Below are 26,161 nucleotides of genomic sequence, written 5' to 3' on the forward strand. Positions count from 1 at the left end.
CCAAGCAGTGATAATCAAAATTGGAGAGCAGCAGTTGCCTTTTGTACTCCTAGAAAAGCGGTCGGATTTCGTCATTCGGTTTGCTTTTAATTAGTTTTGGCTGACATACATTCATTCTTTTCAACTGTAACTTTAAAACCTCATTCATAAAGTCTACTTATTTTTATAGTTGAAGCTCTGTGATTAATATTTAATTTAGTGCCACAACAGAACAGTTTTTGTTTACGCGTGTTACGTATGTTATGTGTTCTTAGGCCTCAGATCGAATATATGTTGAGATATATATACGTATTGTTGATTAAAAATGGGGGAAAAAAGAAGTGTAATGAAAGCAGTGGTCTCGGATGATCTTCCGGAAAATCCCCGAGAATATTCCAACTTCATTTCGGCCAGCAGTTTTTTGTAAGTCTTTATAAATAGTTTTAAATTAGTAAAATAAAAATTTATACAAAAAATTTCAGGTATACAATTCCTACTTTTATTAAAGGAAGCAAGATTACGTTGAATGTTACGGATTTGTATAAGGCTTTAAAGGAGCACAAGTCTGGTATGATTAATTTAATATATTCCAAGTCAGAAATACATCCTGGATACGCGTATTCCTTTATAAAGTAAAAAAGTAAATCTAACGTTTTAAAAGATTATTAAAGATGTCTGGAAACTCGCGCATGTAGTAATGATAAGATATGGTTTGAAAAGGGATTCCGCATAATGGTTCTATTAAATAATAAAATCTACTAAAAATATAAGCTTCTTAGAAAAATTTCATATACGATAATATTTTTATTAATGTTTGCTCCTCTTGTAGACAAGTTGGGCAATGAACTAGGTTCCTTATGGAGCCAGGAACTAAAAACATCCAATGGGAATCCGAGTCTTTTGAGAGTCCTTATACGGCAATTCGGAGGTTACTTCGCAGTCCTGGGATTAGCCATATTTATTGTGGAAATATTCTTTCGAGCGATGCAGCCTTATTTCCTTAAGAAGCTTATATCCTACTACAACCAAGGACCTCATACCGTGGAGGACGGATACATCTATGCCGGCGGACTGATACTGACTCTCTTCCTCCTTGCCATCAATATATATACCTGCTTGTTTGCCCTAAGACATCTAGGTATGTTTCTGGAGGTCTAAATATAATAAAATCAAAGTTATAAATCATGTCATTTCCAAATGGAATTTCAGGCTTTAAGATCCGTGTGGGCCTTGGCAGCTTGGTATATAAGAAGGCTCTTCGGCTGAGCAAGACTGCCCTGGGAGACACCACGGCAGGCCATGTGGTCAATCTTATATCGAACGACCTTAGCCGTTTGACGGATGACTCCTATTATGGGCATTATTTATTGGTGGGTCCTCTACAAACCCTTCTTATCACTTATCTGATGTACACTGAGGTAAGTAATACTGTAACTCTTTATTTGTATAAACTTTTATAGGTTCTGATAACTTTTCTTAAATGTAATGAATGCTATGCAGTCGAGAGCTCCGATCCTTCGACATGATCTGTGACCAACAGTACCTCCTTTAGTGATATAAGCTGGTCATTCCGTGTTGTCCTTTGCTTTAAGCTTTGAAAACGCCCTTCTTTACTTGCGCCCCTAGCGCCATATTTCGTAAGGATCGGCCGATTATATCCTTTTACTTATAAGTATTACGAAAAGTAAATGGATAAGTAATTGCCATTTATTTTAAATCTGGCGCCACTGAGAGAGTATTTTTTGGTTCTACGCTATGATTTTTATGGTACTTGGTCACACTTTGTCAAAGCTAAGATATGTTTGGCGCCCACTATATCCGACCATTTTACCGGTAGTTTTAAACTTTGTACTTAGTGGATTACTAAGCTATGTAATTTCTTGTTTTTAATTATTTTAGATTGGAATTGCTGCCGTATTTGGAGTTGCCTTTATGATGTTTTTCATACCCTTAAATCTTTATCTTGGAAAAAGGACCGCAGCTTTGCGTCTGAAGAGTGCAGAGAAAACCGACGACAGGGTTCGTTTAATGGGCGAAATAATCTCGGGAATTCAGGTGATCAAAATGTATGCCTGGGAGTTGCCCTTTGAGCGGATAGTGTCATACGCCAGGCAGTTGGAAATCAATGCCCTTCGCCATAAAGCATACCTTATAGGTATCACCAGATCCTTAATATTCTTTGTTTCGCGTACCTCCACTTTCATCAGTTTAATGGGTTTTGTGATACTTGGAAGTACTCTCACTCCACAAGTGGCCTTCTTGATCACAGCTTACTACAATATCCTTAAAATTACGCTGAGTAATTTGTTTGCTGCTGCCATAACTCAGACAGCAGATTACATGGTTTCCATAAGGCGGGTCCAGAACTTTTTGTTACTAGAAGAGACAACTGAATTGGACGCAGTGGTAGAACCAGAAAAGCTCGCCGGAGCGGAGAGATATATACCACACTCCGAAAAATCTTTTCAGAATAGTCCGTTAGATCCTCAACTCTCCATATCTGAGTTGAAAGCCAAATGGGACCGAAAGGCACCTGATTACACATTGGATGGAATAAACTTGAAGGCTAAGCCCGGAAGCTTAGTGGCAGTTGTGGGTCTCACTGGCTCGGGTAAGTCGAGTCTGATCCAGGCCATTCTCGGGGAACTGCCCGTCGAGGCAGGAGAGATCTTGAAAAGTGGATCCATATCGTATGCCGCCCAGGAACCGTGGCTCTTCTCCGGCACCGTGCGCCAGAACATCCTGTTTGGTCAGCCCATGGACCACCAAAGGTACTGGACAGTGGTGAAGCATTGCGCCCTGGAGCGGGACTTTGATCTTCTTCCACATAAGGACAAAACATACGTCGGAGATCGAGGAGCTTCCCTATCCGGAGGGCAGAAGGCGAGGATCAGTTTGGCAAGGGCCGTGTATCGGGAGGCCTCCATCTACCTCTTAGACGATCCCCTGAGTGCGGTGGACACTCATGTGGCTCGCCACCTCTTTGAGAAGTGTATCCGCGGCTACTTGCGCGACCGCATTGTTATCCTGGTCACACATCAATTACAGTTCCTTCAAAATGTCGACCAGATCCTGGTCATGGAGAAGGGGCAGGTGAATGCTGTGGGAACGTATCAGTCTCTCCGTGGAATGGGCCTAAATTTCGCTTCCTTGCTGGCCGATCCGGAAGGGGAAGAAGTGCGGGAGGCTGATGCTCCACCAAGTGGGGAGCTAAAGAGCGAAAAGGCAGAATCATCTCCTAACCTTGCCGCGGAATCTCGCCCAAAGGAACCCGAAGCGGAGCAGATGATTACCCAGGAGCGCCAAGAAGCGGGAAGAGTCGGACTGGAACTTTACGCCAAATACTTCAGGGCCAGCGGAGGATTCTTCGCCTTCTCCCTGATAATGGGCTATTGTTTACTCTCGCAGGTTGTGGCTTCCACAGGAGACTACTTCCTTAAATATTGGTGAGATATTTTCCAAGGATTCAAAAGGATAAATCTATCAGTAGTTAACAAATTTCAGGGTCGCCAAGAGGGGCACGTTAGTTGAAGCTGGAAACTACACAGTTGTGGCCGGAGTTCTGGAGTCGCAAATTTCTGTGTGGCTGAATGATTTGGGCTGCTCGGTGGTCCCAGAAACGGTGGTCACTTATATTTTCACATTGATCACAGCTCTGACCATTATATTGATAATATCCCGGTTCTTTGTGTTCTACAATGCGGCCATGAGGGCTTCCATTCGGCTGCACGAGTCCATGCTGCGGGGAGTCACTCGGGCCGCTATGTACTTCTTCCACACGAATCCGTCCGGACGAATCTTAAACCGATTTGCCAAGGACTTGGGGCAAGTGGACGAGGAGCTGCCTTCCAATATGGTGAATGTCATGCAGGTATTTCTGGATCTAGGAGGAATAGCCTTTATCATTGCCATTGTCAACCCAGTCTTCCTGCTACCAACGGTGGTAATCGGAATTATTTTCTATCATCTGCGAGCCTTTTACTTGAAGACATCGACGGATTTAAAACGCATTGAGGCAATCAGTAAATATTTTTTGATATATGTACTTTTTATACTTTATTGGAAATGTGTGCTAAACGTTGTCCTTATCTCTCATTACAGCACGGTCTCCTGTCTACTCGCATGTGAATTCCACATTGACAGGGCTTTCCACAATTCGAGCCTTTGGAGCCCAGCGCATATTAGAAAAGGATTTCGATAGCTACCAGGACATGCACAGCTCAGCCTTCTATATGTTTATGAGCACATCCGCGGCTTTTGGATACTGGCTCGAAGTTCTTTGTGTTACCTACATAGCAGTCATTGCGCTCAGTTTCTTTATTTTTCCTCCGGCCAGTGGAAGTGATGTTGGCCTGGCCCTAACACAAGTGGGTGATATTTTAAGGCGAATCCCAATTTATAAACTTAATACCAAATGTATTTATATTTTACAGGCTATGGCAATTACAGGAATAGTCCAATGGGGAATGCGTCAGACTGCGGACTTGGAAAACACCATGACTGCAGTGGAGCGAGTGGTTGAGTATCAGGAAATTGAGCCAGAAGGTGAGCTTGAGGCACCTGCGGACAAGAAGCCTCCGAACTCATGGCCGGAGAAGGGAAAAATTGTCTTCGACGAGCTCAGTCTGCGCTACGTGCCCGATCCTAAGGCGGACAATATCCTGAAGTCTCTCAGCTTTGAGATTGAACCTCGTGAGAAAGTGGGCATAGTTGGACGCACCGGGGCGGGCAAGTCTTCACTGATCAACGCCCTCTTCCGCCTGTCCTACAATGATGGATCCATCATCATCGACAAGAGAGACACGAACGCGATGGGCCTCCATGATCTGAGGAGCAAGATCTCCATTATTCCCCAGGAGCCGGTGCTCTTCTCCGGTAGCATGCGTTACAACCTGGATCCCTTCGAGGAGTACAGCGATGAGAAGCTGTGGCGTTCTCTGGAGGAGGTGAAGCTGAAGGAAGTGGTGGCTGATCTGCCTAGCGGTCTGCAGAGCAAGATCACGGAGGGCGGGACCAATTTCAGCGTGGGTCAGAGGCAGTTGGTCTGCCTGGCCAGGGCCATTCTGCGGGAGAACCGCATCCTGGTGATGGACGAGGCCACGGCCAATGTGGATCCCCACACGGACGGCCTCATCCAGGCCACAATCAGGAACAAATTCAAGGAGTGCACTGTTCTTACGATAGCCCATCGCCTGCACACGATCATGGACTCGGACAAGGTATTGGTCATGGACGCCGGACGAGTGGTAGAGTTCGGTACTCCCTATGAGCTGCTGACGGAGGCAGACTCCAAGGTGTTCCACGAAATGGTGAAGCAGACGGGGCAGGCTACCTACGACGCTCTGCTCCAGATCGCACAAAGGGTACGATGTTTTCATCCACATTATCAAAAAAATGTTTACTAACCTCGAGTTCTTTTAACTATTTTTCAGTCCTTTGAAAGCGGAAAAAATCATCCGGAAGCATCGCCACTTAAGTTAAATTCCTAAAATTGTTAATAAAATCTGTAAAAAGAAGGGGTTATCTTTATTAATGTGGGTAGATGGCTTATGTTTTCCCTAAATTGGCTACACGTGTGAGTCAAGATAATGATAATGAAAACAATAACTTTATTGTGACTTCTCTTGGCATAAAAAAGAGCCAAAGTTAACCACATTTTCTAAAATTAAATGAAATAAACTCCCTTAATGCCTGACAAATGTTAGTTGTTTTATTTATGTGTAATTTTGAAATTTTGGGACAGTCTGGGATTGAGGTTATCCGAGGTTGGCCTAATACCTGTGAGCACCTCCTGACATGATCAGATGCTGACAAAGGTTAGCTTCTGAGACTCATTCTATATGTAAAATATTATACATATTTATGATAAAAACTAAAATTAAAAAGAAGCCAGTTGCTTAAAATATATTGCATATTTTTGATACCAACTACAATTTTCAAAAACAAATAAAAGAAGACCGTATTTGAGAGAGCATAAAAGTAATCTTTTCGGGTAATCTTTTTTGTTAAAGTCTCTGCCGACATGATAGATTACAATTTTTGGTTTCCGAGGGTTGCTTCAGTTGGTTTCTGGGCTCCCAAGCAAGCGGACGGTTCTTTCATTTCGAGATATTTGAAGAATAAGTTTCTAATTGTTCTAATTGAAGGTCAAGGTCGTTCAAAGTGTATAGATGACTTAATGAAATTCTTATGTGTGTAAAAATTGATAGATAATTAGTAATTAGCTAAAATGCAATCAGTAAATCCGAAAGATCTTCCGGAAAACCCTCGGGAACATTCCAATTTTATTGCCTCGGCTTGTTTCTGGTAATAATATTTCCTATTAGCTTTAAAATGGTTAATTTAATTAATGTTTAATTTATGAACAAAGGCACACTATACCCACTTTTATCAAAGGACGAAAGCAGACATTAGGTCTTAATGATTTATACAAGGTCTTAAAAGAGCACAAGTCGGGTAAGTTTCATTATTTTATGTTTATTACTTTTTATAATCACATAAAAAATCATAAGTACCCTTTTAATGACAGTCTGGGAGACAGTCTGGCAGACAGTCTGGCAAAGATTTGATATGATTATGTAGCATATCTTTATTTAACCCACTTAAAATACATACAATTATCTCTTGTAGACACTTTGGGAAACCAATTCGGTATCCTATGGGATCAAGAAATCAAAACTTCAAAAGAGAAGCCCAACCTGTTGAGGGTTCTACTGCGGAAGTATGGCTGGTACTATGGACTTCTTGGTCTCGTGATGGTTTTCTTTGAGGTTGTTCTTCGAGGGATACAACCGCTTATCCTGCGAAGCCTTATTTATCAATACAGCCAGGATTCGGGCTCTAAAGGGGATGGAAATCTATACGCAGGCTGTCTAATTCTTTCCAGCATTTTAGGATCCATTTTATTACATCCATACTTGTTCGCAGTGTCACATATGTGTAAGAAAATAACTCTTCTTGGATAGACATTGGTTCTGTACTTATTGCTTTTAAAGGTTTCAAGATCCGCGTGGGCTTGAGCAGCTTGGTTTATAGAAAGGCTCTGCGGCTTAGCAAAGCATCCTTAAGGGACACCACCTCAGGACATGTGGTTAATCTGATATCCAACGACTTGGGTAAACTTGACGGCAAAGTCTATCAGGGTCACTATCTGTGGGTGGGTCCTTTGCAAACGATTCTAATCACTTATGTGATGTACCAGGAGGTAGGTCCGACCCATCTCTTTTAATCCACTGAAGCTTCAAGTTGTTTTATTTTTTCAGATTGGATTCGCTGCCGTACTTGGAGTGGCTTTTATTGTGCTCTTCATTCCTCTGAATCTATATGTGGGAAAAATATCCTCAAAGCTGAGGTTAAAGTCGGTCTTGCAAACCGACGAACGTGTTCGGGTTATGGGAGAGATCATTTCGGGCATCCAGGCGATTAAAATGTATGCCTGGGAGTTGCCCTTCGAGCGGATTGTGTCCTACATCCGCGAAAAGGAAGTAAATGTCAACCGAAGAAGGGACTTCATTACAGTTATCATCTACTCGTTGGCCATAATTGTGAGTCGTGTCTCTACCTTCCTCAGCTTGGTGGCTTACGCCATGATGGCCCCGGTTCTGACATCAGAAACAGCCTTCCTAATCATCTCTTATTACAACATCCTGCGGAATTCGATGTTTGTTTTTTTCCCCATGAGCATGACTGAGACGGCGGATTTCTGGGTTTCCCTCAAGCGAGTCCAAGACTTCTTGCAATTGGAAGAGATAGAACAAATAACTCAGAGTGAACCAGTGGATGACCCAGCAAAGGACGAGGTTGAGAGCGAAGAAATGACTTTACTTTCATCCAATTGGATTTCCTCCAAAAGGGTCAGCCCTTTGAAATCAGAGCTTTCTGTTTCGGGATTAACAGCCAAATGGGACCTAAAGACTCCAGAATTTACTCTGAATGGCATAAGCTTGCAGGTCAAGTCCGGAAACTTACTGGCAGTTGTGGGCCTCACTGGATCGGGTAAGTCCAGTCTGATCCAGGTCATTCTCGAGGAGCTGCCCATTATTTCTGGGAAGATCGAAAAAAGTGGATCCATATCGTATGCTGCCCAGGAGCCCTGGATCTTCTCCGGCACGGTGCGCCAAAATATCCTTTTTGGACAGCCCATGGACCACCAAAGGTATTGGAAGGTGGTGAAGGATTGCGCTCTCCAGCGTGACTTCGACCTGCTCCCCTTTAAAGACAAAACTATTGTTGGTGATCGAGGAGCTTCCCTGTCGGGAGGGCAGAAGGCGAGGATCAGCTTGGCCAGGGCAGTGTATCGGGAGGCCTCCATCTACCTGTTGGACGATCCACTTAGTGCGGTGGATACCCATGTGGCCCGCCACATCTTTGAGAAGTGCATCCGGGGATATCTGCGCGATCGTATCGTCATCCTGGTCACACATCAGTTGCAGTTTATTCAGCAATGCGATGAGGTCTTGGTGTTGGACAAGGGCCAAGCCATTGCTGCGGGCTCTTACGAATCTCTTCGTGACTTGGGAGTTGACTTTGCAACATTCCTGAAGCAAGTGGAGAGCCAAGGAAAGGAAAAGGAAGCTGAGGACGTCCCAAAGGAGCCTCCGCCATCGGAAATGCAAAGGAGTCAGAGTGAGAAATCTTTAAAATCGTTGGGGGATCCTTTTCTGGAGGATGAGTACAATAAACAGGACATGAGACAGGAGCAACAAGCCTCTGGCAATGTCGGACTGGACGTGTACATGAAGTACATAAAGGCTGGTGGAGGAGTTGGTGCTTTTTCGCTGATGTTTATGGCCTGGGCCATCTTCCAAGGACTTTCTTCTATGAGTGACTACTTCCTGACCCACTGGGTCAATCAGAACAAAGGCGATAATAATCTTGAGGCTTCCCAAGGAAAGCAGTATCCCTTCAGTGATTGGCTGGAGGCCTTAGGATTGTCGCTGGATCCCAAAAAGTTTGACGTCTTGGTGTATTCCTTGCTTATACTCCTAACTATTCTGGCTTATATTATTGCCATAATGATGCTATTTAGGTGCACTATATCGGCGTCTGTTAGGATGCATAATTCCATGTACAATTCGATTTCGCGGGCCTCCATGTATTTTTTCAACACGAATCCCTCTGGCCGGATTATCAATAGATTTTCCAAGGACTTGGTGCAGATAGCTGAGCTCCTACCCAACGCTGTGCTCGACCTCTTGGAGAGTTTCTTTGCCCTACTTGGAGTTTCAATCATTATAGCAATTGTGAATCCCATTCTTCTCATTCCGACCATCATCCTAACCTTCATTTTCTATCAGCTTCGCATATTTTATTTGAAAACCTCTCGAGACTTGAAACGAATTGAGGCCATAAGTAAGTGTGGACTTAAATCTAAATATTTCAAAAATATTTTATATCTTGACTCCTCAGCTCGATCACCCGTCTACTCCCATGTCACGGCATCCCTCTCTGGCTTGGCCACCATCCGGGCCTTTGAGTCCAGGCACCTCCTGGAACAGGAATTCGATACCTGTCAGGACATGCACAGCTCAGCCTTCTACATGCTCCTGAGCTGCTCCCGTGCCTTTGCCAATTGGCTGGACTTTTCCTGCTCACTTTTCGTAGGCATTGTAACACTCAGTTTCTCCTTTTTTCCACCTGAAAATGGATCTCTGGTTGGACTGGCCATAACCCAGGTGGGAATCAATAACCTCTTGAGAAACTCGAACTAATCTGTACATTTTAAACAGGCCATGATCTTAATAGGTTATGTGCAGTGGGGATTGCGCCAATCCGCGGAAGTGGAGAACACTATGACCGCCGTGGAACGAGTGGTTGAGTATGACGACCTTGCGCCGGAGGGTGAGCTAGAGGCACCTGCGGACAAGAAGCCTCCGAAGTCATGGCCAGAGGAGGGAAACATTGTCTTCGACGAGCTCAGTCTGCGCTACGTGCCCGATCCTAAGGCGGACAACATCCTGAAGTCTCTCAGCTTTGAGATTAAACCTCGCCAGAAGGTAGGAATCGTTGGACGCACCGGGGCGGGCAAGTCTTCACTGATCAACGCCCTCTTCCGCCTGTCCTACAACGACGGATCCATCCTAATCGACAAAAGAGAGACGAACGCGATGGGTCTTCATGATCTGAGGAGCAAGATCTCCATTATTCCCCAGGAACCGGTGCTTTTCTCTGGTAGTATACGTTACAATCTGGACCCCTTTGAGGAGTACAGCGATGAGAAGCTGTGGCGTTCCCTGGAGGAGGTGAAGCTGAAGGAAGTGGTGGCTGATCTGCCCAGTGGCCTGCAGAGCAAGATCTCGGAGGGCGGGACCAATTTCAGCGTGGGTCAGAGGCAGTTGGTCTGCCTGGCCAGGGCCATTTTGCGGGAGAACCGCATCCTGGTGATGGACGAGGCTACGGCCAATGTGGATCCCCAGACGGACGCATTCATTCAGGCCACGATCCGTAACAAGTTCAAGGAGTGCACTGTTCTCACGATAGCCCATCGCCTGCACACGATCATGGACTCGGACAAGGTATTGGTCATGGACGCCGGACGAGTGGTAGAGTTCGGTACTCCCTATGAGCTGCTGACGGAGGCAGACTCCAAGGTGTTCCATGGCATGGTGAAGCAGACGGGGCAGGTTACCTACGACCAACTGCTGGAGATCGCTCGAACAACACACTCGGTCTAGTGTTTATCTTTGGAAAAATTTTGTGAGCAAGGACAATGAATCCTTAACAAGGCTAAGAGGGAGGATACTTATATTTTAATACAAATTATTTTCAAAATTATAGCGTTTATGGAATAAAATAAAGGAATTCTGTTATTGTTATGTAATTCCAGAACTTGCAAAATTTGTTAGATATTCACTTGTGCCTGCGACTATTTATAAGTAAGCTATAAATATGTATTCTAGGCTAGGCTCGCAGAGACCTACTCTCTACTGGTAACTCCAGATAAAACCAAAATTAACTACAATAAACTAGACGAAACCAGATACTTATGATAATGATTTTGGTGAAATGTCCATATATGCTGCAAGCTTCTTTATTTAAATGAGTAAGAGTTTTAATTATATACGAAAATAGTTTTTTAATACAGTACTCCATTATTTTCAAGGTAAAAGTTCAAGGTGTAAGTATAAATATCTCATAGATACACTACAGCATGTACTGCCAGATACAAATATATGTTACATAGATACATCGATACCTAACGCATGTGCGTGGTTTATACGATAAAATATGAAATTTCAGATTTTGGTTAATAAAATTTTTTATTAAAATTTAATATTTTCCAATTGCATTTTTAGGTAAAAAACTATGCATATTTTGTGTTTGGAATTCACGAATTCATTCCAAGAACACCGTATAAACCTTGTAAAAACAATATTGTTGTGTTGGCGTCAGCCGGTCGAACAGCTGATTCCACGCTCGACGGTCTGTTTTGGCTTCGTTTGGTTTGCGAGTCGCGACCATTGAACAGAATGATTGGAAAATCGAGGCGTCGCGGACGACTCAAGTGAATTGTTTTTTGCTCAACCATCAATGGAAAGTTTTTCCATTCTGATCAATCACGTGTCATAGTCCTGATGCAGCATCGCATACGCTGAACTGATATTTTATTGATAAATCCCATAATCAAAACAATAACAATTGCTGTGATTTAATGAATGTTGTGGCAAAGTGAAGCTCGGAGCTAGCTTAATTTTTTGTGCAAGCTTGTGAAATTGTGGCTTATAATTTACATAACCATGGAGGCGAATAAATTGCCACCAAATCCGCGCGAATCGGCTGGCATATTGTCCTCATTAATGTTCTGGTACGCAAATGTTCCCGTTAACACAGTGTGTGTGATGTGTGTGTGTGTGGGGTGTTATCAGATGCCCATGTATAGCTTAGTACCTTCAAGTGTCACCTACCGGCCGGGAGTCTCAATTATAAAAATGTGACATCCGAAATCTGAAATACTGTCATCCGAAGGCAACTGTTATCGGATACGCATTCATTGTTCGTAGAATTATTTATAGTTTCTGTTCGTTGCGAAATTGATTTACATAATTCCACTTCTCTTCCAGCTTTGCTCTGCCCATTCTGTTCAAGGGGCGGAAGCAAAAGCTCCAAGCCACGGATCTGTACAAAACCTTGGAGGAGCACCGGGCCCAGAAACTGGGGGATGAATTCTTTCGCACCTGGGAGGACGAAGTGGCGCGATGCCGGCGCAAAGAAGCAGATTCGAAGTCCCCCCGGGAGCCGAGTATCCTGAGGGTCATTGGACGCGTCTTTGGCGGACAGCTCCTCATATCCGGCTTCATCATCGCTATCCTTGAGCTCGGCAGCAGGTAAGTCCCGACCTTCTTATCATCCGATAAGACATTGATTCTAATTAATCACCTAATTTTAGGGCCACCGTGCCTCTTCTTTTGGCCGGGCTGATAGCAGAGTTCGCTGAACACGGAAATGGAAGCTCCACCGCAGCACAGATCTATGCCACACTACTGATAGTGTGCATTCTGGCCAGTGTCCTCCTCACGCACCCATACATGATGGGTATGATGGTAAGAAGCCCCTTTCCCCAAAAAGATTGGATCGGATTGGAAATTAATGTTTTTTTTTCAAATTATTATGAAATTAATGTTTTCAATATTCATTACATCCAATCTATCATTATTCTGAACTTGGAAATATTTGCCATAGATGTTGAATAAACATTTGATAACTTATCTTTACATTTATATTAATAATTGAGCACCCATTATCGCAAGTTGAAGTGCACATGCAATACAAAACCAGGTTCGGAAAAGACCTTGGCGAAAATATAAACATAGATAATAATAAATTGTTATTATTAGTATTTCTAGTCTATTAAGTTTCAGGGTTTTCTAAAAACCAAGATTTAATTTCACAAGAAATGATAATAATATTAATAAAGATATGAGAAGGTTTTGATAAAATGTTTAACGTCTTCTGTATCATAAAGTAAAGCCCAAAACTGATCCAATTTTTAAGAGAATAAGCCCTAAATTACCTTAGTAAAGACCACTAATTAATTTTTAATATTTTACAGCATTTGGCCATGAAGATGAGGGTGGCAGTAAGTACCGCCATTTATCGCAAAGCTGTTCGATTGAGCCGCACCGCCATGGGTGATACCACCATTGGCCAGGTGGTCAACCTGCTCTCCAACGATCTCAACCGCTTCGATCGTGCGCTCATCCATTTCCATTTCCTGTGGCTGGGCCCCTTGGAGCTGCTGATTTCATCCTTTTTTCTGTACCAACAAATTGGAGTGGCCTCCTTCTATGGCATCAGCATCCTTATCCTGTACCTGCCGCTGCAAACCTACCTCAGTCGAGTTACCTCCAAGCTACGCCTTCAAACTGCTCTTCGAACCGACAAGCGCGTCCGCATGATGAACGAGATCATCTCGGGCATTCAGGTGATCAAGATGTATACCTGGGAACGACCTTTCGGCCGACTGATAGAACAGCTCCGACGCAGCGAGATGAGCTCCATTCGGCAGGTGAATCTGCTGCGTGGCGTACTGCTCTCCTTCGAGATAACTCTGGGACGCATTGCCATCTTCGTGAGTCTTCTGGGATTTGTCCTGATGGGCGGTGAGCTGACGGCTGAACGAGCATTCTGTGTTACCGCCTTTTACAACATCCTCCGACGCACAGTGTCAAAGTTCTTTCCCAGCGGAATGTCCCAGGTGGCCGAGTTGCTGGTTTCTCTTCGTCGCATTCGTGATTTCATGATGCGGGACGAATCCAATATCATAGATCTTACAGAGGAAGTTGACGAAAAGCCCGATGAGGAGCAGAAATTGTTGGGTAAAAACGGGGACGTTAGATTGCAAAATGGAAAGTCACCGGACACCCTAGTAAGCATTGACGGCTTGAGAGCCCGCTGGGATCGGGAACACAACGAACCCGTATTGGACAACATAAACATGTCCCTAAAACGTGGCCAGTTAGTGGCTGTCATTGGTCCCGTGGGATCGGGAAAGTCCAGTTTGGTACAAGCTATTCTGGGGGAACTCCCACCCGAAGCTGGAAGTGTCCACGTCCACAGCAGATACTCCTATGCCTCCCAGGAACCTTGGCTCTTCAATGCCTCTGTACGCGACAACATTCTCTTTGGACTGCCCATGGATAAGTATCGCTACCGTACTGTCATCAAGAAGTGCGCCTTGGAGCGGGACTTGGAGCTGCTAAATGGAGACGGAACCATAGTGGGCGAACGAGGTGCCTCACTCTCCGGTGGCCAGAGGGCGAGGATCAGCTTGGCCAGAGCTGTGTACCGCAAGGCTGATGTCTATCTTCTGGACGATCCCCTCAGTGCAGTGGACACTCACGTGGGCCGGCATCTCTTCGACGAGTGCATGCGTGGCTATCTTGGAGACAAATTAGTGGTGTTGGTCACTCATCAATTGCAGTTCCTGGAGCACGCCGATCTGATAGTGATCATGGACAAGGGAAAGATCACTGCAAGCGGAAGTTATAAGGAAATGCTAAAAAGTGGGCTGGACTTTGCCCAATTGTTGGCCGAAAGTACCCAAAATGGTGAAGAAGATCATGGACTGGATAAGGCTAATGGGTTATCGAGACAGAGCAGCACTCGGAGCACTGACAGCTCGGGAGACTCTGCCTCATCTCAGGAGTCTTTGGTAGAAAAGAACAAGGAGCCGCCAAAACCGAAAGGAGGACCTGTCCAGGAATCGAGCAGCGGTGGAAAAATTGGATTAGATATGTACAAGAAGTACTTCTCCGCCGGTTGCGGATGTGTTATATTTGCTCTGCTGGTTCTTCTCTGCGCTGGAACCCAGATACTGGCCTCTGGCGGGGATTACTTCCTTTCCTACTGGTAAGTGATAATGAATAATATTACTATTTTGAACATCTTGTTAAAAATATATTCATTTTAGGGTGAAAAACAAATCATCATCGTCGTCGTCGCTAGACATTTATTACTTTACTGCCATTAATGTCGGACTGGTTATCTGTGCCTTGCTCCGCACCCTGCTCTTCTTCAACGTGACCATGCACTCCTCTACGGAGCTGCATAACTCCATGTTCCGAGCCATCTCCCGCACAGCTCTCTATTTCTTTCACACGAATCCATCGGGTCGCATTCTCAACCGGTTCGCCATGGACCTGGGGCAGGTGGACGAATCTCTGCCCGCTGTCATGCTGGACTGCATCCAGATATTCCTCACGCTGACAGGCGTACTGTGTGTGCTATGCATCTCGAACCCCTGGTACCTGATTAACACGTTCGTTATGCTAATAGCATTCTATTACTGGCGGGATGTCTATTTGCGGACTTCTCGGGATGTGAAGCGCCTGGAGGCAGTGGCCCGATCTCCCATGTACTCCCATTTCAGTGCCACGCTGGGAGGCCTTCCGACCATTAGAGCCATGGGAGCTCAGAGGACTCTGATCGCCCAATACGACAACTACCAGGACCTGCAAAGCTCTGGTTACTATACGTTCGTGACCACCAGTCGTGCATTTGGATACTACCTTGACCTGTTCTGCGTTGCCTACGTCATATCCGATATTCTAAACAGCTACTTTAATCCACCGCTGGGTAATCCCGGGCAAATTGGCCTCGCCATAACCCAAACGCTGAGCATGACAGGTATGGTGCAGTTTGGAATGCGTCAGTCCGCCGAGCTGGAGAACTCCATGACATCCGTAGAGCGGGTGCTAGAGTACAATGACCTTAAATCCGAGGGTGAATTCACCTCGCCGGCCGACAAACAGCCTCCTAAGAGTTGGCCCGAAGAGGGAGAGGTTGTGGCCAAGAACCTCAGCCTAAGATACGTTCCTGATCCCAAAGCTGACTACGTCCTCCGAGGCCTGAACTTTGTGATTAAGCCTCGAGAGAAAGTGGGCATCGTTGGACGAACAGGGGCGGGAAAGTCCTCTCTGATCAACGCCCTCTTCCGGCTTTCCTACAACGAGGGAGCCATACTCATTGATGAGCGGGACACAAGTGCTATGGGTCTGCATGATCTGCGAAGCAAGCTCTCGATTATACCTCAGGAACCCGTTCTATTCTCTGGTAGCATGCGCTACAATTTAGATCCATTCGAACAGTATCCGGATGAAAAGCTTTGGCAAGCTTTGGAGGAGGTAAGATTTTTGAATTTACATGAAAATAAAATACTAACTAACTTATTTCAGGTCCATCTTAAGGAGGAAATCTCCGAGCTGCCGACAGGACTGCAGAGCAGTATTTCCGAAGGCGGCACCAACTTCAGTGTGGGTCAGCGCCAATTAGTCTGCTTAGCCCGAGCCATACTCCGCGAGAACCGCATCCTGGTGATGGACGAGGCCACGGCTAATGTGGACCCCCAGACAGACGCCCTCATCCAGGCCACCATTCGGAACAAGTTTAAGGACTGTACCGTGCTGACAATAGCCCATCGCCTGCACACGATCATGGACTCGGACAAGGTGCTGGTCATGGACGCAGGTCAGGTTGTGGAGTTCGGCTCTCCGTACGAACTATTGACGGAGTCGGAAAGCAAAGTGTTCCACGGGATGGTCATGCAGACGGGGAAGGCTAGTTTTGATCATCTTTTGAAAATTGCCCAAGACAAAATTGTAAGTATTGAAATGAATTTCTTAAAAATTAAATAGTTAATTTAGTTTTTAATTGCAGGCCGAGGAAAAACATCTTAAAAGCCACTAATGGACACTTTTTGATTCCCTAAGGGGACTTTTACTTATTTAAACAGGATGAAAAAACATGGTACTTAAAAAAGAGGCCAAAAACTTGGCCTCTTTGTAGTATCACTACAAGCGCAATTTTATTCGACTGTTTTATTATTAGAAAATAAAATTCTGAGAAAACCCAGATATATATTAAAAAACTACAACAAATTCATTAAGCTTTCATTATTTATATTATTGTCTGGAATATTTGAATTTGAATTCATAAGTGGCCAAATTGAAACGTTTTACAGAACTACTTTTTCCCTCATATTTTTTAGTAGGTTGGCAGCGCGCATTAAATTTGGCGCTAAATTCAAAATGTTGAGAAAGGAAAGTAAGAAGATACGTAAAATAAAATAGAACCTCTTGGACATAAAACATGTTTTTTCTTTAAAGTTAAAGTTTAAAGACATTAAATACAATTTGAATTGAATTAGCGTTACACTTGCAGAATATTTGTGGATAGTACTCGATTAGACCGTATATTTTAGTTAGTTTCTTAAAGATGATTAAAATTTTGAAGATATCACATACTTGAAATAGTTGTTTGTGCAATATATATTTTTTGTAAGACCATCTGGACAAAATAACACTTCATTTGGAGTATTTTTACCCCAAATCGGAAACGTGACTTTCCAAAATTAATTAAATTTCATATATTGCGATACTGAAAATATGTATTATTAATGTTGCTGGAACGAAATTAACCTTTCTGGACCCAAATTTCTTGACTTTGCCGTGACAACCTATTGCGTCGAATTATTGAATAAATAGTGCCACACGCCGAAAGGGTCCGGACTCCGTAGCGCAAAATGAATTATACAACATTCCACGATACTAGGGGAGTTGGGGGAATGGCAGGAAGCATGAGTTTGTCCGGGCGGACGCGACAGTGTACCCTCACCACACACACACAGAACAGAGCACGTGACACTCCACATAGCCCCCAGTCATAAAGTTCCCGGTCGTCCTGAGCTCATCATCGGCTTCCCTGCGTGCGTTCTCAACTCAACGCAACCCAACTGAACTCAACTCGACTCGACAGGATTCGATTCCAGACAATCTGTGGCCTAGCCCAGCTTATAAATGATGCACAAGCAGTGGAAGTTGGCTGGGAGTGAGTCGGCAGGGTGTTCCAAGGGAGCGGAGTGAACTTTTCAGTTCGAGACTTCAACGCTTCGATTGTCGAGCCGTAATTCAACGCCATTTACGTGACCCCCACACCCACACCCACACCCACAGTCATGCCCACGGCGCCGCATGCTGTCCGGGTATGATTGCTCCCATGCACCACCACGGGTGGTGGCGCCAGACGAGGCGGGGTCTCTGGGTTTTTGGCTGCATGAAGGATACCGTCCAACTTTTGACATAGAGCTCCGGAAATTCTTTCCCCAGGATGGCGAATGTGTGCTTTTCCGATGGCTACTCTGGACTCCCTGATCAGAAATAGTTGGAGGTCCTGGACAAGTCCTGGCTTCTAGCTTACATAAACTTAAATAATTAGATGTTCATCTCAATAGCCTAGCTCTACAATTTAAATTTGACAATCTCCAGGATGTGAAACAAATGTGAAATTCGTACAATTGTATAATTTAAAAAATTTCAAAAATTTCATCAGCAGCCATAGCAATGCCTCGTGATTCTGTGCAGGAAACCTTCAATCGGCTGACGGAGCTGCCAGGTGTGATGGGTGCTATTCTGGTGGACGGGTCAGGTACTGTCCTGCGGAGCAACGTTAACGAGTCGGCCAGTCAGGTGTACGCCAACCGGTTGGTTCAACTGGTGACGATGAGCCGCGATCTGGTCCGTGATGTGGAGCCCAGCGACGACCTCGCCTACGTTCGTTTGCGGACACGCAAACAGGAGCTGATGGTGGCCACCGAAAGCCAGCACACGATCATCGTCATCCAGGATGTCCAGTCCCTGGACCAGACTCGACGGAGCACTTCCGCTTCGGCACGCAACAGTACAGCTTACGATCGTGGTAGTGTCAGTTGAGATGGTGGAGGCGACAGGACACCCAGAAGGACGTAAAAAAGTGCGCAGTTGCACGTCATGTGGGCAGCATAAACAAAATGACATAAACAAGCTGCGCCAGCGGGGCATCCGGATGAGAAGTCCTTGCACGGACGCGCTTACAAATCCCGAGCACAGAAGTGAAATTGTAAACCGAACAGGGGCATCGCTAAAAAAATAAGCCAAAATAAAATTCACATCCAGGAGGGCAATTTGAATACTCTTCTATAGGGGAACATTGGGGTTTAGGTTTTTAGGTTTTTAGGTTTATAATTATTAGAAAATCAAATGAGATGAAGTTATTAGGAAGGTATTATAATATTTATTTGAGCAGAGCTCTTATTGAAGACTGAACATAAGATAGGAGCCATATTCTCACAATTTCCCACATCTCTCTTAAATCTATTAAAGGGTATTTGAGGACTTGTCCAATATTTGTGATGCTCCTTTTTTTTTTGGATAGCTGGCAGCCACCGACTGCCGTCACGCCATCAAGCATTCATGCCAGCAATAGCAACAACTACAACAAGGAGTCCTCGCAAAGCAGCCTGTCGCCTGCACACTTACACACGGACACACCGAAAAACATACAGAAGCAAACTCTCACCGACACAGACACAGACACCCACACCCTCGCACACACACACACAAACACACACAGACGGGTAGCCGGGCAGCGCGCCAAGCTTTACACGCCTCCGCACGCGTCACACGAAAGCACGAAACCAATTTAAGCACCCACATTCTCTCACCCAATTAGTCGCGCACAGCCCACCCGGACTCACACCACCTCCTCCTCGATACGAGGAGTTCCTCCCAACTGCCACCCAGCCACGGAGCCACGTCCACCCCCCGCTCCTGGTGTCCTGCCCACGCACACAGTGTCGGGCTTGTTGTCGTCCTCGTCCTCGAGTCGAGTGGGGAGTCGAGTCGTTATCCTCGCGTGCGCACGCTGCATACTTTTTGGCTGAGCTCGCTTATAGGATATTAAAGGGTGTATGGAATTGTTAAGGACTTTTTACAAAGATCTCTCTTAAATACTTAAAATATTTAATATTACGATAAATTATTTTACAGTTTTTAATACTAGAAGTGGTTTAACTTTCCTTCTTTTCAAGATTCTAGAGAATATTATTTTTCAAATCTTAAAATTTTTCAAGGATTCTGACTTAGTTCCTAAAATACATCTGTAATAATTTTTATACATAATTTATAAATCAAAAGTTTCGAAAACCAAAAGCAACTTTTCTCAATTTTAAAATATTTCATAGATCTATCTATTCTTATTTTTATTTTAATGAGTAATAGGTATCTGAGAGTCCTTAGACATCCTTGATAGAAAGTATTGTTGTTGTCACTGCGCCATCATCAGGGCCATAAGTAGCAGTCAGCAGTTGCCTCCGTCAGCGGCAGTAAGTTGTGCCTGATGGTGATGGTATCGTTGTCGGTGAGGAAGGAAAAAGGGGCCGGAGGCAGGACGATGGGTGGGTGAGGTGGATCAGGAGTGGCAGGCGAATTTGTGCGCAGCCACAAAAACACCAACAACAACAAAATCCGTAAAGTAAGCTTGTGTGTGTCTGTGTGTGAGACTACGGACGGGGACGACCAACAAGCGACACGATAATCTCGCACGTCGCATTTTTAGTTGCTGTTGCCGCTGCTGCTTCTGCTGCTGATGCCACAGACATTGTTGTTGTTGCTGCGAGTTGCCGTCGAGTTGCCACACCCACCGCACTACCAGGACTCTGGCTACACGAGTCCCGGAGTCTGGTCCTGGCAGAAAGCCAAATGTGGCAAGTGGCTGATGTTGCCGCTGCCTCACAGGCGGGGGGGGGCGAGTGTGGCAGGGGCAGTGGCAGGGGCAGGATGATTGTGCCGGGGGCAGGACTGAAGAGTGTGTGTTTGTGTGTGTGTGTGGAGTGGCAGTTGGGTTTGGGATTTTGTGTCTGCGTCGAGTTGCCTCCGTGGCAAATGTGTGGAGCGAATGGGGCATGCGGCCAAGGGGCAGGGGCATGGAGTTGGGGGCGAGCGACCGACAAATGCTTTCGAATTGCCATGACAATCAAACCGCTTACACGTACAGTGGGCTCCATTAGAGGTTTTTGTTGCCGGGAAGCCGTTCGTGGGGAATACTATGTGTACAGAGGTTATATAATATGAATTTTCCTACGACTTCTTTTTCAAATACTTTTTAAATTATTAAGTTAAAGGGTAGTCTTAGTTAGCCCTTTAATATAGGATTCAATAAAAGTTTATAGAAATACTTCGAGAAGTACTTTTTCGCAAAGACATCCGTCTCAAAGACATAGGTCCTTAGATTGAAAAAAAGAATCTTTTTATAGCTCTTTTTCTAAAGATATTATTATTAAAACATTGTCAAATTTAATAAATATTTTCCTTTTCTTTTACTATTACTTAATAATCTTACTATAATCTTTGTTAAATATCTTAAATATATCCTTTCAAGAAAGGACGAACTAGAAAGAAACATGTTTCCAAAGACTATAATAGACCACCTCTTCTATACACCACCTCTGCAGTTGAAAAACAAAGAAAATCTAAAGCTTATCCTAATTTTAAAGAAAAACCAAATTATATTATCAGAGCCGAGTCTATTCGTTTGCTTTGCGGATAATCATATACCCGTGGCTGCTTCAGGTATGGCTCTATCCGGCTGGAGTAGCCCCAATTAATGCCACACTGTGTGGCAATATCAACAAGCGCCGTTCCTTGGGCCGGTTCTGGTGCTGGATTTGGTTTTGGTGTCGGTGCCTGACGAGGCTCTCGACTGCCAGAGACACACTTCAGGCCAACTCAAGCCTGGCCCAGCCTGGCCAACGTTTTTTTCCATGCCGTTGCTCCTTTTGGCTGGGACAGCTGGTTGGTTGGGGGATTAGGTGTGGGTGTGAGTGTGGGTGTGGGCGTGGCTGGCCGGGTGCAACGAGGTAGGAAGGTGAATGGAGGCCAACGTCTGGGCCTGTTTATTATCGCCTGGCACCCATCAGCAGCCAGACTCCAGCACCCCCATTCCATCCCATCCCATCCTGGGCCAGAACTTTTGCCGTCTTGTCGCCGGGCAAATTCCGTTGCCGCCAACGATGAGGAGGATGACAAATAAAAAAAAACTTTTGGCACGGCACGGAAGCATGCTGGCGGCATTCTCATAACGATGTTGGTGACTGCGGCGATGACTCCTGCCCCCTTTTTCTCTCCATGTCCAGTCCTGACTGCCCTCCGTTCTTATCTCCCCCACTCTCCTTGCCCTGTTCTGGCCTTTCCGTCATTCTTTCCGTCCTCCCGAATATCCTGCTTATAGCCCTGAGCCCTGAGTCCTGAGCCCAGACTGGCGCACTTTTGAAGTTTGAGCTAAGTGACATGCTGTTTATTGTCGAGAGTGTTAAAATGTGCGCCCTGAATCCTCCACAGTGTGAGTGTTTGCCTTTGGGTGTGTGTGTGTGTGTGTCGGTGTGCCTTTGAGTGTGTGTATGTGTGTGAGTGCGGTTACCAGTGTGCCGAGCAAGAAATTATAATGCCAAGCTTGAACACCGCACGCGCGGGCCACAACGCCGACATCAAAAGTGCACAGGAAACAAAAATGGATTTCGGGTTTCTTTAAAATCCATTTTCAAAAATTTGAGTTTTTCTAGAATCTATTATTCTTTTTTTTTAATAATCAATTTTTAATTCTAATTTTTAAATAATAATTATAATTCTGGGGAATCATAATGATAGGAGTAGAGGAGTAGAGAGACTCAGGAAGGAGGAGGATCATAATCACTCCTCTATATATCTTATTAGTTTTTAATTTTCTTTCAAAATAAAGCTTTGATTTAAATGAATTATAAACTATGGTAGTTAAAATATTGAATCCAAATTCTAAATAACCAAATCCTAAACATATTTTCAATAAATAAATTGAATAAATAGTTTTGGGATTTAATAAAAGTATCCATAGGCTTTAAGAGACTTCTTTACTCTCAGAGCCCACTCTAAATATTACTTACTTACTAATACTATTTAATTCTAATCCTTAATGAATAACTCTAAAATACACTAACTCGTATTTAATTTCTGTGTACTTTTTCACTAAAGGTTCAGCATGTTACGGTTCACGCTCTCGCCGTCATGCCGCCAAACATACAAACAGACAGCCGACGACGGCGGAATAGGAATGGCTGCTCCTGTTCCTGCCCCAGCACCAGCCCCAGCCCCTGCTCCAGCTCCAGCTCTGGCTGCTGGTGGTACGGCTGAGGTAGCTATGTAATCCATGAATGTGCCATACACCGAGTACGGACCGGAGAGTAGCAGACCGGAGAGGAGCAGGGCGGGGCGGGGGCGGGGGCTGAAGCACCACGCCAAAGCTGCCGGTTGTGGCATTACGATGGCATCGAGCCATGGCGATGGCTGCCTTTCCGTCGGTCTGTCCGCTTCTGAGTCCGTCCTTCTTGTCCGTCTGTCCGTGGCACGTACTTTAGAAATTCCATGCAGATGTGCGCCGCACGCCGAGACGTGTGTTTTGATTTTCAGGCAAAAAAAAAAAAAAAAGAAAGAAAAAGGACGAAAGCTCAACGAACGAAACGAACGAGCGAGCCCCAGAAGGAAAACAAGCAGCAGGACCTGTGGGGCTGTAGAATTTGGTATGAGGGGGATGCGGTTGGTTTGGTTTGGCAGGTTGCGAGTTTTTCGGTCTTCGAACGGGCGGCAGATGGAGGACAGAGGGCTGATGGTGGAGTGGGAAGAGCTGTGGGGATCCTGACAGAGTCAGTGGCAACGCACGAAAGAGCAGCCAAGCGAGCAAGCCGTGAAAAAAGTGTCGACGAAAACAGCAACGGCAGTGGCAACAGGACGGCCCCAAAGGAAAACAGCCAGCTGCACTTGTTGGTGTGAGTAACGAGCGATGCGGACTCCTGACACCGTATTGGAGGTGGTGTACGTGGGTGTCCTGGCTGTTGTCAGGACGTGGGGGAGTGGTGGGGGACCCAACACTAACTAATATAATAATTGCAGGCAACTCCGACAGCATACGAAACGGAAGCCAGACGAACAGGCGGCGGCGATGGCAGCTTTTCTTGCTTTTGCTTTTCCTTTTGAGTTGGCTGATTTCGCACACAAATACAAATACACTTTGGGACCTGAAGCTTACGCCTTATTGTTGTGGCCGTGGGTGTGCTTTGGGCGGCATTTGGCGGGGGCGGGGGAATCTCGTTGGCCAGCCGAAGGATCTGACGGAGCGGCAGTTGCCCTGTTCTGCCATGGCGATTGCCAAGTGTCGTTAGGAGCGCGGATGTTCACTTTACCTCGTGATTGGAATATTTTTGGGGTGTATTAGGCAAGTTTATAAAATCTGGCTTGATATAGGATAGGATATATATAGGACATAGTGTACTATTCACTAGAGATCCAGAAAACTTGAAGAGTTCTTTGGAGAAATTATTTGTAGCTTATATAGCTTCTTTCTTATTTAAAATAAATCTTCATGAAACCTTTTAACTTAAAACTTAATCATTAGGTACTAAGGACTAGGGAGTCCTTACAATGTCTACAAAATTTTGTAGAGTCCTTGTTCATTCCTCGTCGCTGCTTTAGATGCTTCTCTATTCGGATGCCTTGAAGCATTTGGCCGGGCTCCGGAGTCCGGACTATCGTAGTATGGCTTTTTAGCCGCAATGCTGCTTCTGTGGTGCGAGTGTGTGGTGTGGCGGTGGTGGCCCATGTCCGCCCATTCATCCGCAACGTGCCACCGTCTGCTGACTGGCCGAGCCGGGCCCAGCCAAGCCGGGTTGCCCCCCGGGCGTGCCCTGATCCCCTTTAGTTCGTGGCTGGTTACATGAGAAAACTTTGAAACTGGAGATATGATAACGGGCCGGAACGGGGAATGGCACTGCAAAAGGGTCGACAAGGCGAGGACAACGAGGGACGGACATAGCCATGGACATGGTAACGGACAGAGACACAGACGCCGTTACGGACACGGATACGGACAGAGACATGGACAGGGGCACGGACAGTGGCGACCGACTGGCCTCAACGAGTGGCGGTGGCAATGTCTGATTGTTAGTTGGATTTAGATGGGAACCCTGGGATAAAGGGTGGCACCGTCGCACCCGTTGAGCAGTTGCCACTTGCCGGCTATAGAAAATTGTCATAGGAATCATCATCGGCTTCGTTAGACGTGGATGTGGATGTGGCCTCAGTGGTAATTGTGGGACATTTTGTTGCCAAAGTGCCGGAGCGATGCTGGTGTTGTTGCCCTGAAGTGTGGCGGAAGTGATGGGTGCGCGGCTGTGGGGTATTGTGTGGGTATTAGGTGGCCATGACTGGCTCTGATTGCTGCCACCTCGCCACCTTGCCACCTTGCCACCCCTCCACCCCATCACCTCAGAACAGGATAAACGCTTCAGGCTGGGGGTGGTAATCCGCCCGGGTCCGTGCGTAACATTTTACGGCACTTCTCCCAGTCCCCACATCCATTTCGACTGTCACAGGTGCCGCGACTTCGAGGCTGAAGGTGAAACTGGAGATGGAACATAAACGGGCACCCAGGAGAAGGGAGATTTGTGGAAATAAAGAACGAGGATGGCGGATGAAGGGCGAGGATGGGGGATGCCATTCACATTCCCATTCCCATTCCCGTTGTCGTTGCCGGGTAGCCATAATAGCTAAAGAATTACACACTCACACTAAATTGGCTGAGGCAGGAAACGCAGTCGTTGCTTCATTAAGCAAAATATTTCACTTTGAGGCCCAGACACGGAGCTCCGGGGCTTTTCTGGGGTTCAACGACGCGGCCCTCATAGGTTAAAGAGCTACTGATTGTAATCATTGATTGGTTGTCCATGGAGACGGGAAATGGGATGATGTATTTGGGCAATCTCTATTATACGGCGTCCACCCATACTCTTCCCATACTTTATGGGGGGAGTATCATGACAAAAATTGACCCAACATGAAACTAATATTAGAGTAGAAGGTTTCATGTAGAATCTACATTGTAGATTAGTTGAGAATCTATCAATCAACATCAGATACATCGCTAAAGAATGAAAAATACATTTTTAAAATAATAACAACTGTAGTTTCATATCTTTCCATGATTTCTCTGATTTTCAGAGATCTATGGGGAATATTAAAAACAAAATTTTAAATATTATGGCAGTAGGTTTTAATGCAAATTAAATTAGAATGGATCTACAAATCGATCCGATCGCTGAAGAATCGGATGAAAATTGGCAAAGATAAAGTGTTCGAAGGGTGCCATATTGTTTGAAGGGGTCCGTCCAGAAAATTTAACAAAAAATCTCAAAAATATTTTATTTCTAGATTTTGATGCAGATTTGAAGAGAATCGATCAACAAATCGTTTAAGGTATTCCGCTGTAAAATCGGATGATAAGTCGCAAAGATATGGATTTCGCAGAAAGCCATATTGTCGCTGCCATGCATTCCCCAACGGTTTGAAGG

The 26,161-nt window shown here is 45.2% G+C and overlaps 4 protein-coding genes across 4 annotated transcripts; all 4 read left to right on the forward strand.

The window, feature by feature from the left end:
- The first annotated feature begins 26 nt into the window (after positions 1–26).
- Positions 27–5,495, forward strand: LOC6497509 (probable multidrug resistance-associated protein lethal(2)03659). Its single transcript, XM_001961900.3, has 9 exons — positions 27–402; positions 462–547; positions 809–1,117; positions 1,189–1,397; positions 1,879–3,425; positions 3,484–4,001; positions 4,081–4,346; positions 4,413–5,342; positions 5,412–5,495. Exons 1-9 carry the CDS (start codon positions 305–307, stop codon positions 5,466–5,468), a joined length of 4,020 nt encoding a protein of 1,339 aa, XP_001961936.3. The 5' UTR covers positions 27–304; the 3' UTR covers positions 5,469–5,495.
- Positions 5,496–6,201: 706 nt separating this feature from the next.
- Positions 6,202–10,795, forward strand: LOC26514326 (probable multidrug resistance-associated protein lethal(2)03659). The gene is made up of 7 exons (XM_014906828.2): positions 6,202–6,285; positions 6,350–6,435; positions 6,610–6,918; positions 6,975–7,183; positions 7,242–9,330; positions 9,388–9,653; positions 9,708–10,795. The coding sequence occupies exons 1-7, from the start codon at positions 6,209–6,211 to the stop codon at positions 10,650–10,652; spliced, it is 3,981 nt and encodes a 1,326-aa protein (XP_014762314.1). The 5' UTR covers positions 6,202–6,208; the 3' UTR covers positions 10,653–10,795.
- A 621-nt stretch (positions 10,796–11,416) lies between these two features.
- On the forward strand, positions 11,417–16,738 carry LOC6497510 (probable multidrug resistance-associated protein lethal(2)03659). Its single transcript, XM_032451521.2, has 7 exons — positions 11,417–11,782; positions 12,039–12,302; positions 12,365–12,518; positions 13,028–14,826; positions 14,888–16,100; positions 16,152–16,574; positions 16,633–16,738. Exons 1-7 carry the CDS (start codon positions 11,715–11,717, stop codon positions 16,660–16,662), a joined length of 3,951 nt encoding a protein of 1,316 aa, XP_032307412.1. The 5' UTR covers positions 11,417–11,714; the 3' UTR covers positions 16,663–16,738.
- A 1,463-nt stretch (positions 16,739–18,201) lies between these two features.
- LOC6502433 (dynein light chain roadblock-type 2) lies at positions 18,202–18,913 on the forward strand. Its single transcript, XM_001961898.3, has one exon. The coding sequence runs from the start codon at positions 18,315–18,317 to the stop codon at positions 18,681–18,683; it is 369 nt and encodes a 122-aa protein (XP_001961934.1). The 5' UTR covers positions 18,202–18,314; the 3' UTR covers positions 18,684–18,913.
- The last annotated feature ends 7,248 nt before the right edge of the window (positions 18,914–26,161 follow it).

This window comes from Drosophila ananassae, chromosome 3R (genome assembly GCF_017639315.1).
Source record: "Drosophila ananassae strain 14024-0371.13 chromosome 3R, ASM1763931v2, whole genome shotgun sequence".
In the NCBI taxonomy this organism is placed as follows: domain Eukaryota; kingdom Metazoa; phylum Arthropoda; class Insecta; order Diptera; family Drosophilidae; genus Drosophila; species Drosophila ananassae.

Coding starts and splice junctions, on each gene's coding strand:
- LOC6497510 (XM_032451521.2), top strand. CDS start 11,715: ATGGAGGCGAATAAATTGCCACCAAATCCGCGCGAATCGGCTGGCATA. Junction 11,783..12,038: donor TTGTCCTCATTAATGTTCTG/GTACGCAAATGT, acceptor CTTCTCTTCCAG/CTTTGCTCTGCCCATTCTGT. Junction 12,303..12,364: donor ATCCTTGAGCTCGGCAGCAG/GTAAGTCCCGAC, acceptor ACCTAATTTTAG/GGCCACCGTGCCTCTTCTTT.
- LOC6502433 (XM_001961898.3), top strand. CDS start 18,315: ATGCCTCGTGATTCTGTGCAGGAAACCTTCAATCGGCTGACGGAGCTG.
- LOC26514326 (XM_014906828.2), top strand. CDS start 6,209: ATGCAATCAGTAAATCCGAAAGATCTTCCGGAAAACCCTCGGGAACAT. Junction 6,286..6,349: donor ATTGCCTCGGCTTGTTTCTG/GTAATAATATTT, acceptor TTATGAACAAAG/GCACACTATACCCACTTTTA. Junction 9,654..9,707: donor TTGGACTGGCCATAACCCAG/GTGGGAATCAAT, acceptor CATTTTAAACAG/GCCATGATCTTAATAGGTTA.
- LOC6497509 (XM_001961900.3), top strand. CDS start 305: ATGGGGGAAAAAAGAAGTGTAATGAAAGCAGTGGTCTCGGATGATCTT. Junction 548..808: donor TTTAAAGGAGCACAAGTCTG/GTATGATTAATT, acceptor CTCCTCTTGTAG/ACAAGTTGGGCAATGAACTA. Junction 5,343..5,411: donor TGCTCCAGATCGCACAAAGG/GTACGATGTTTT, acceptor ACTATTTTTCAG/TCCTTTGAAAGCGGAAAAAA.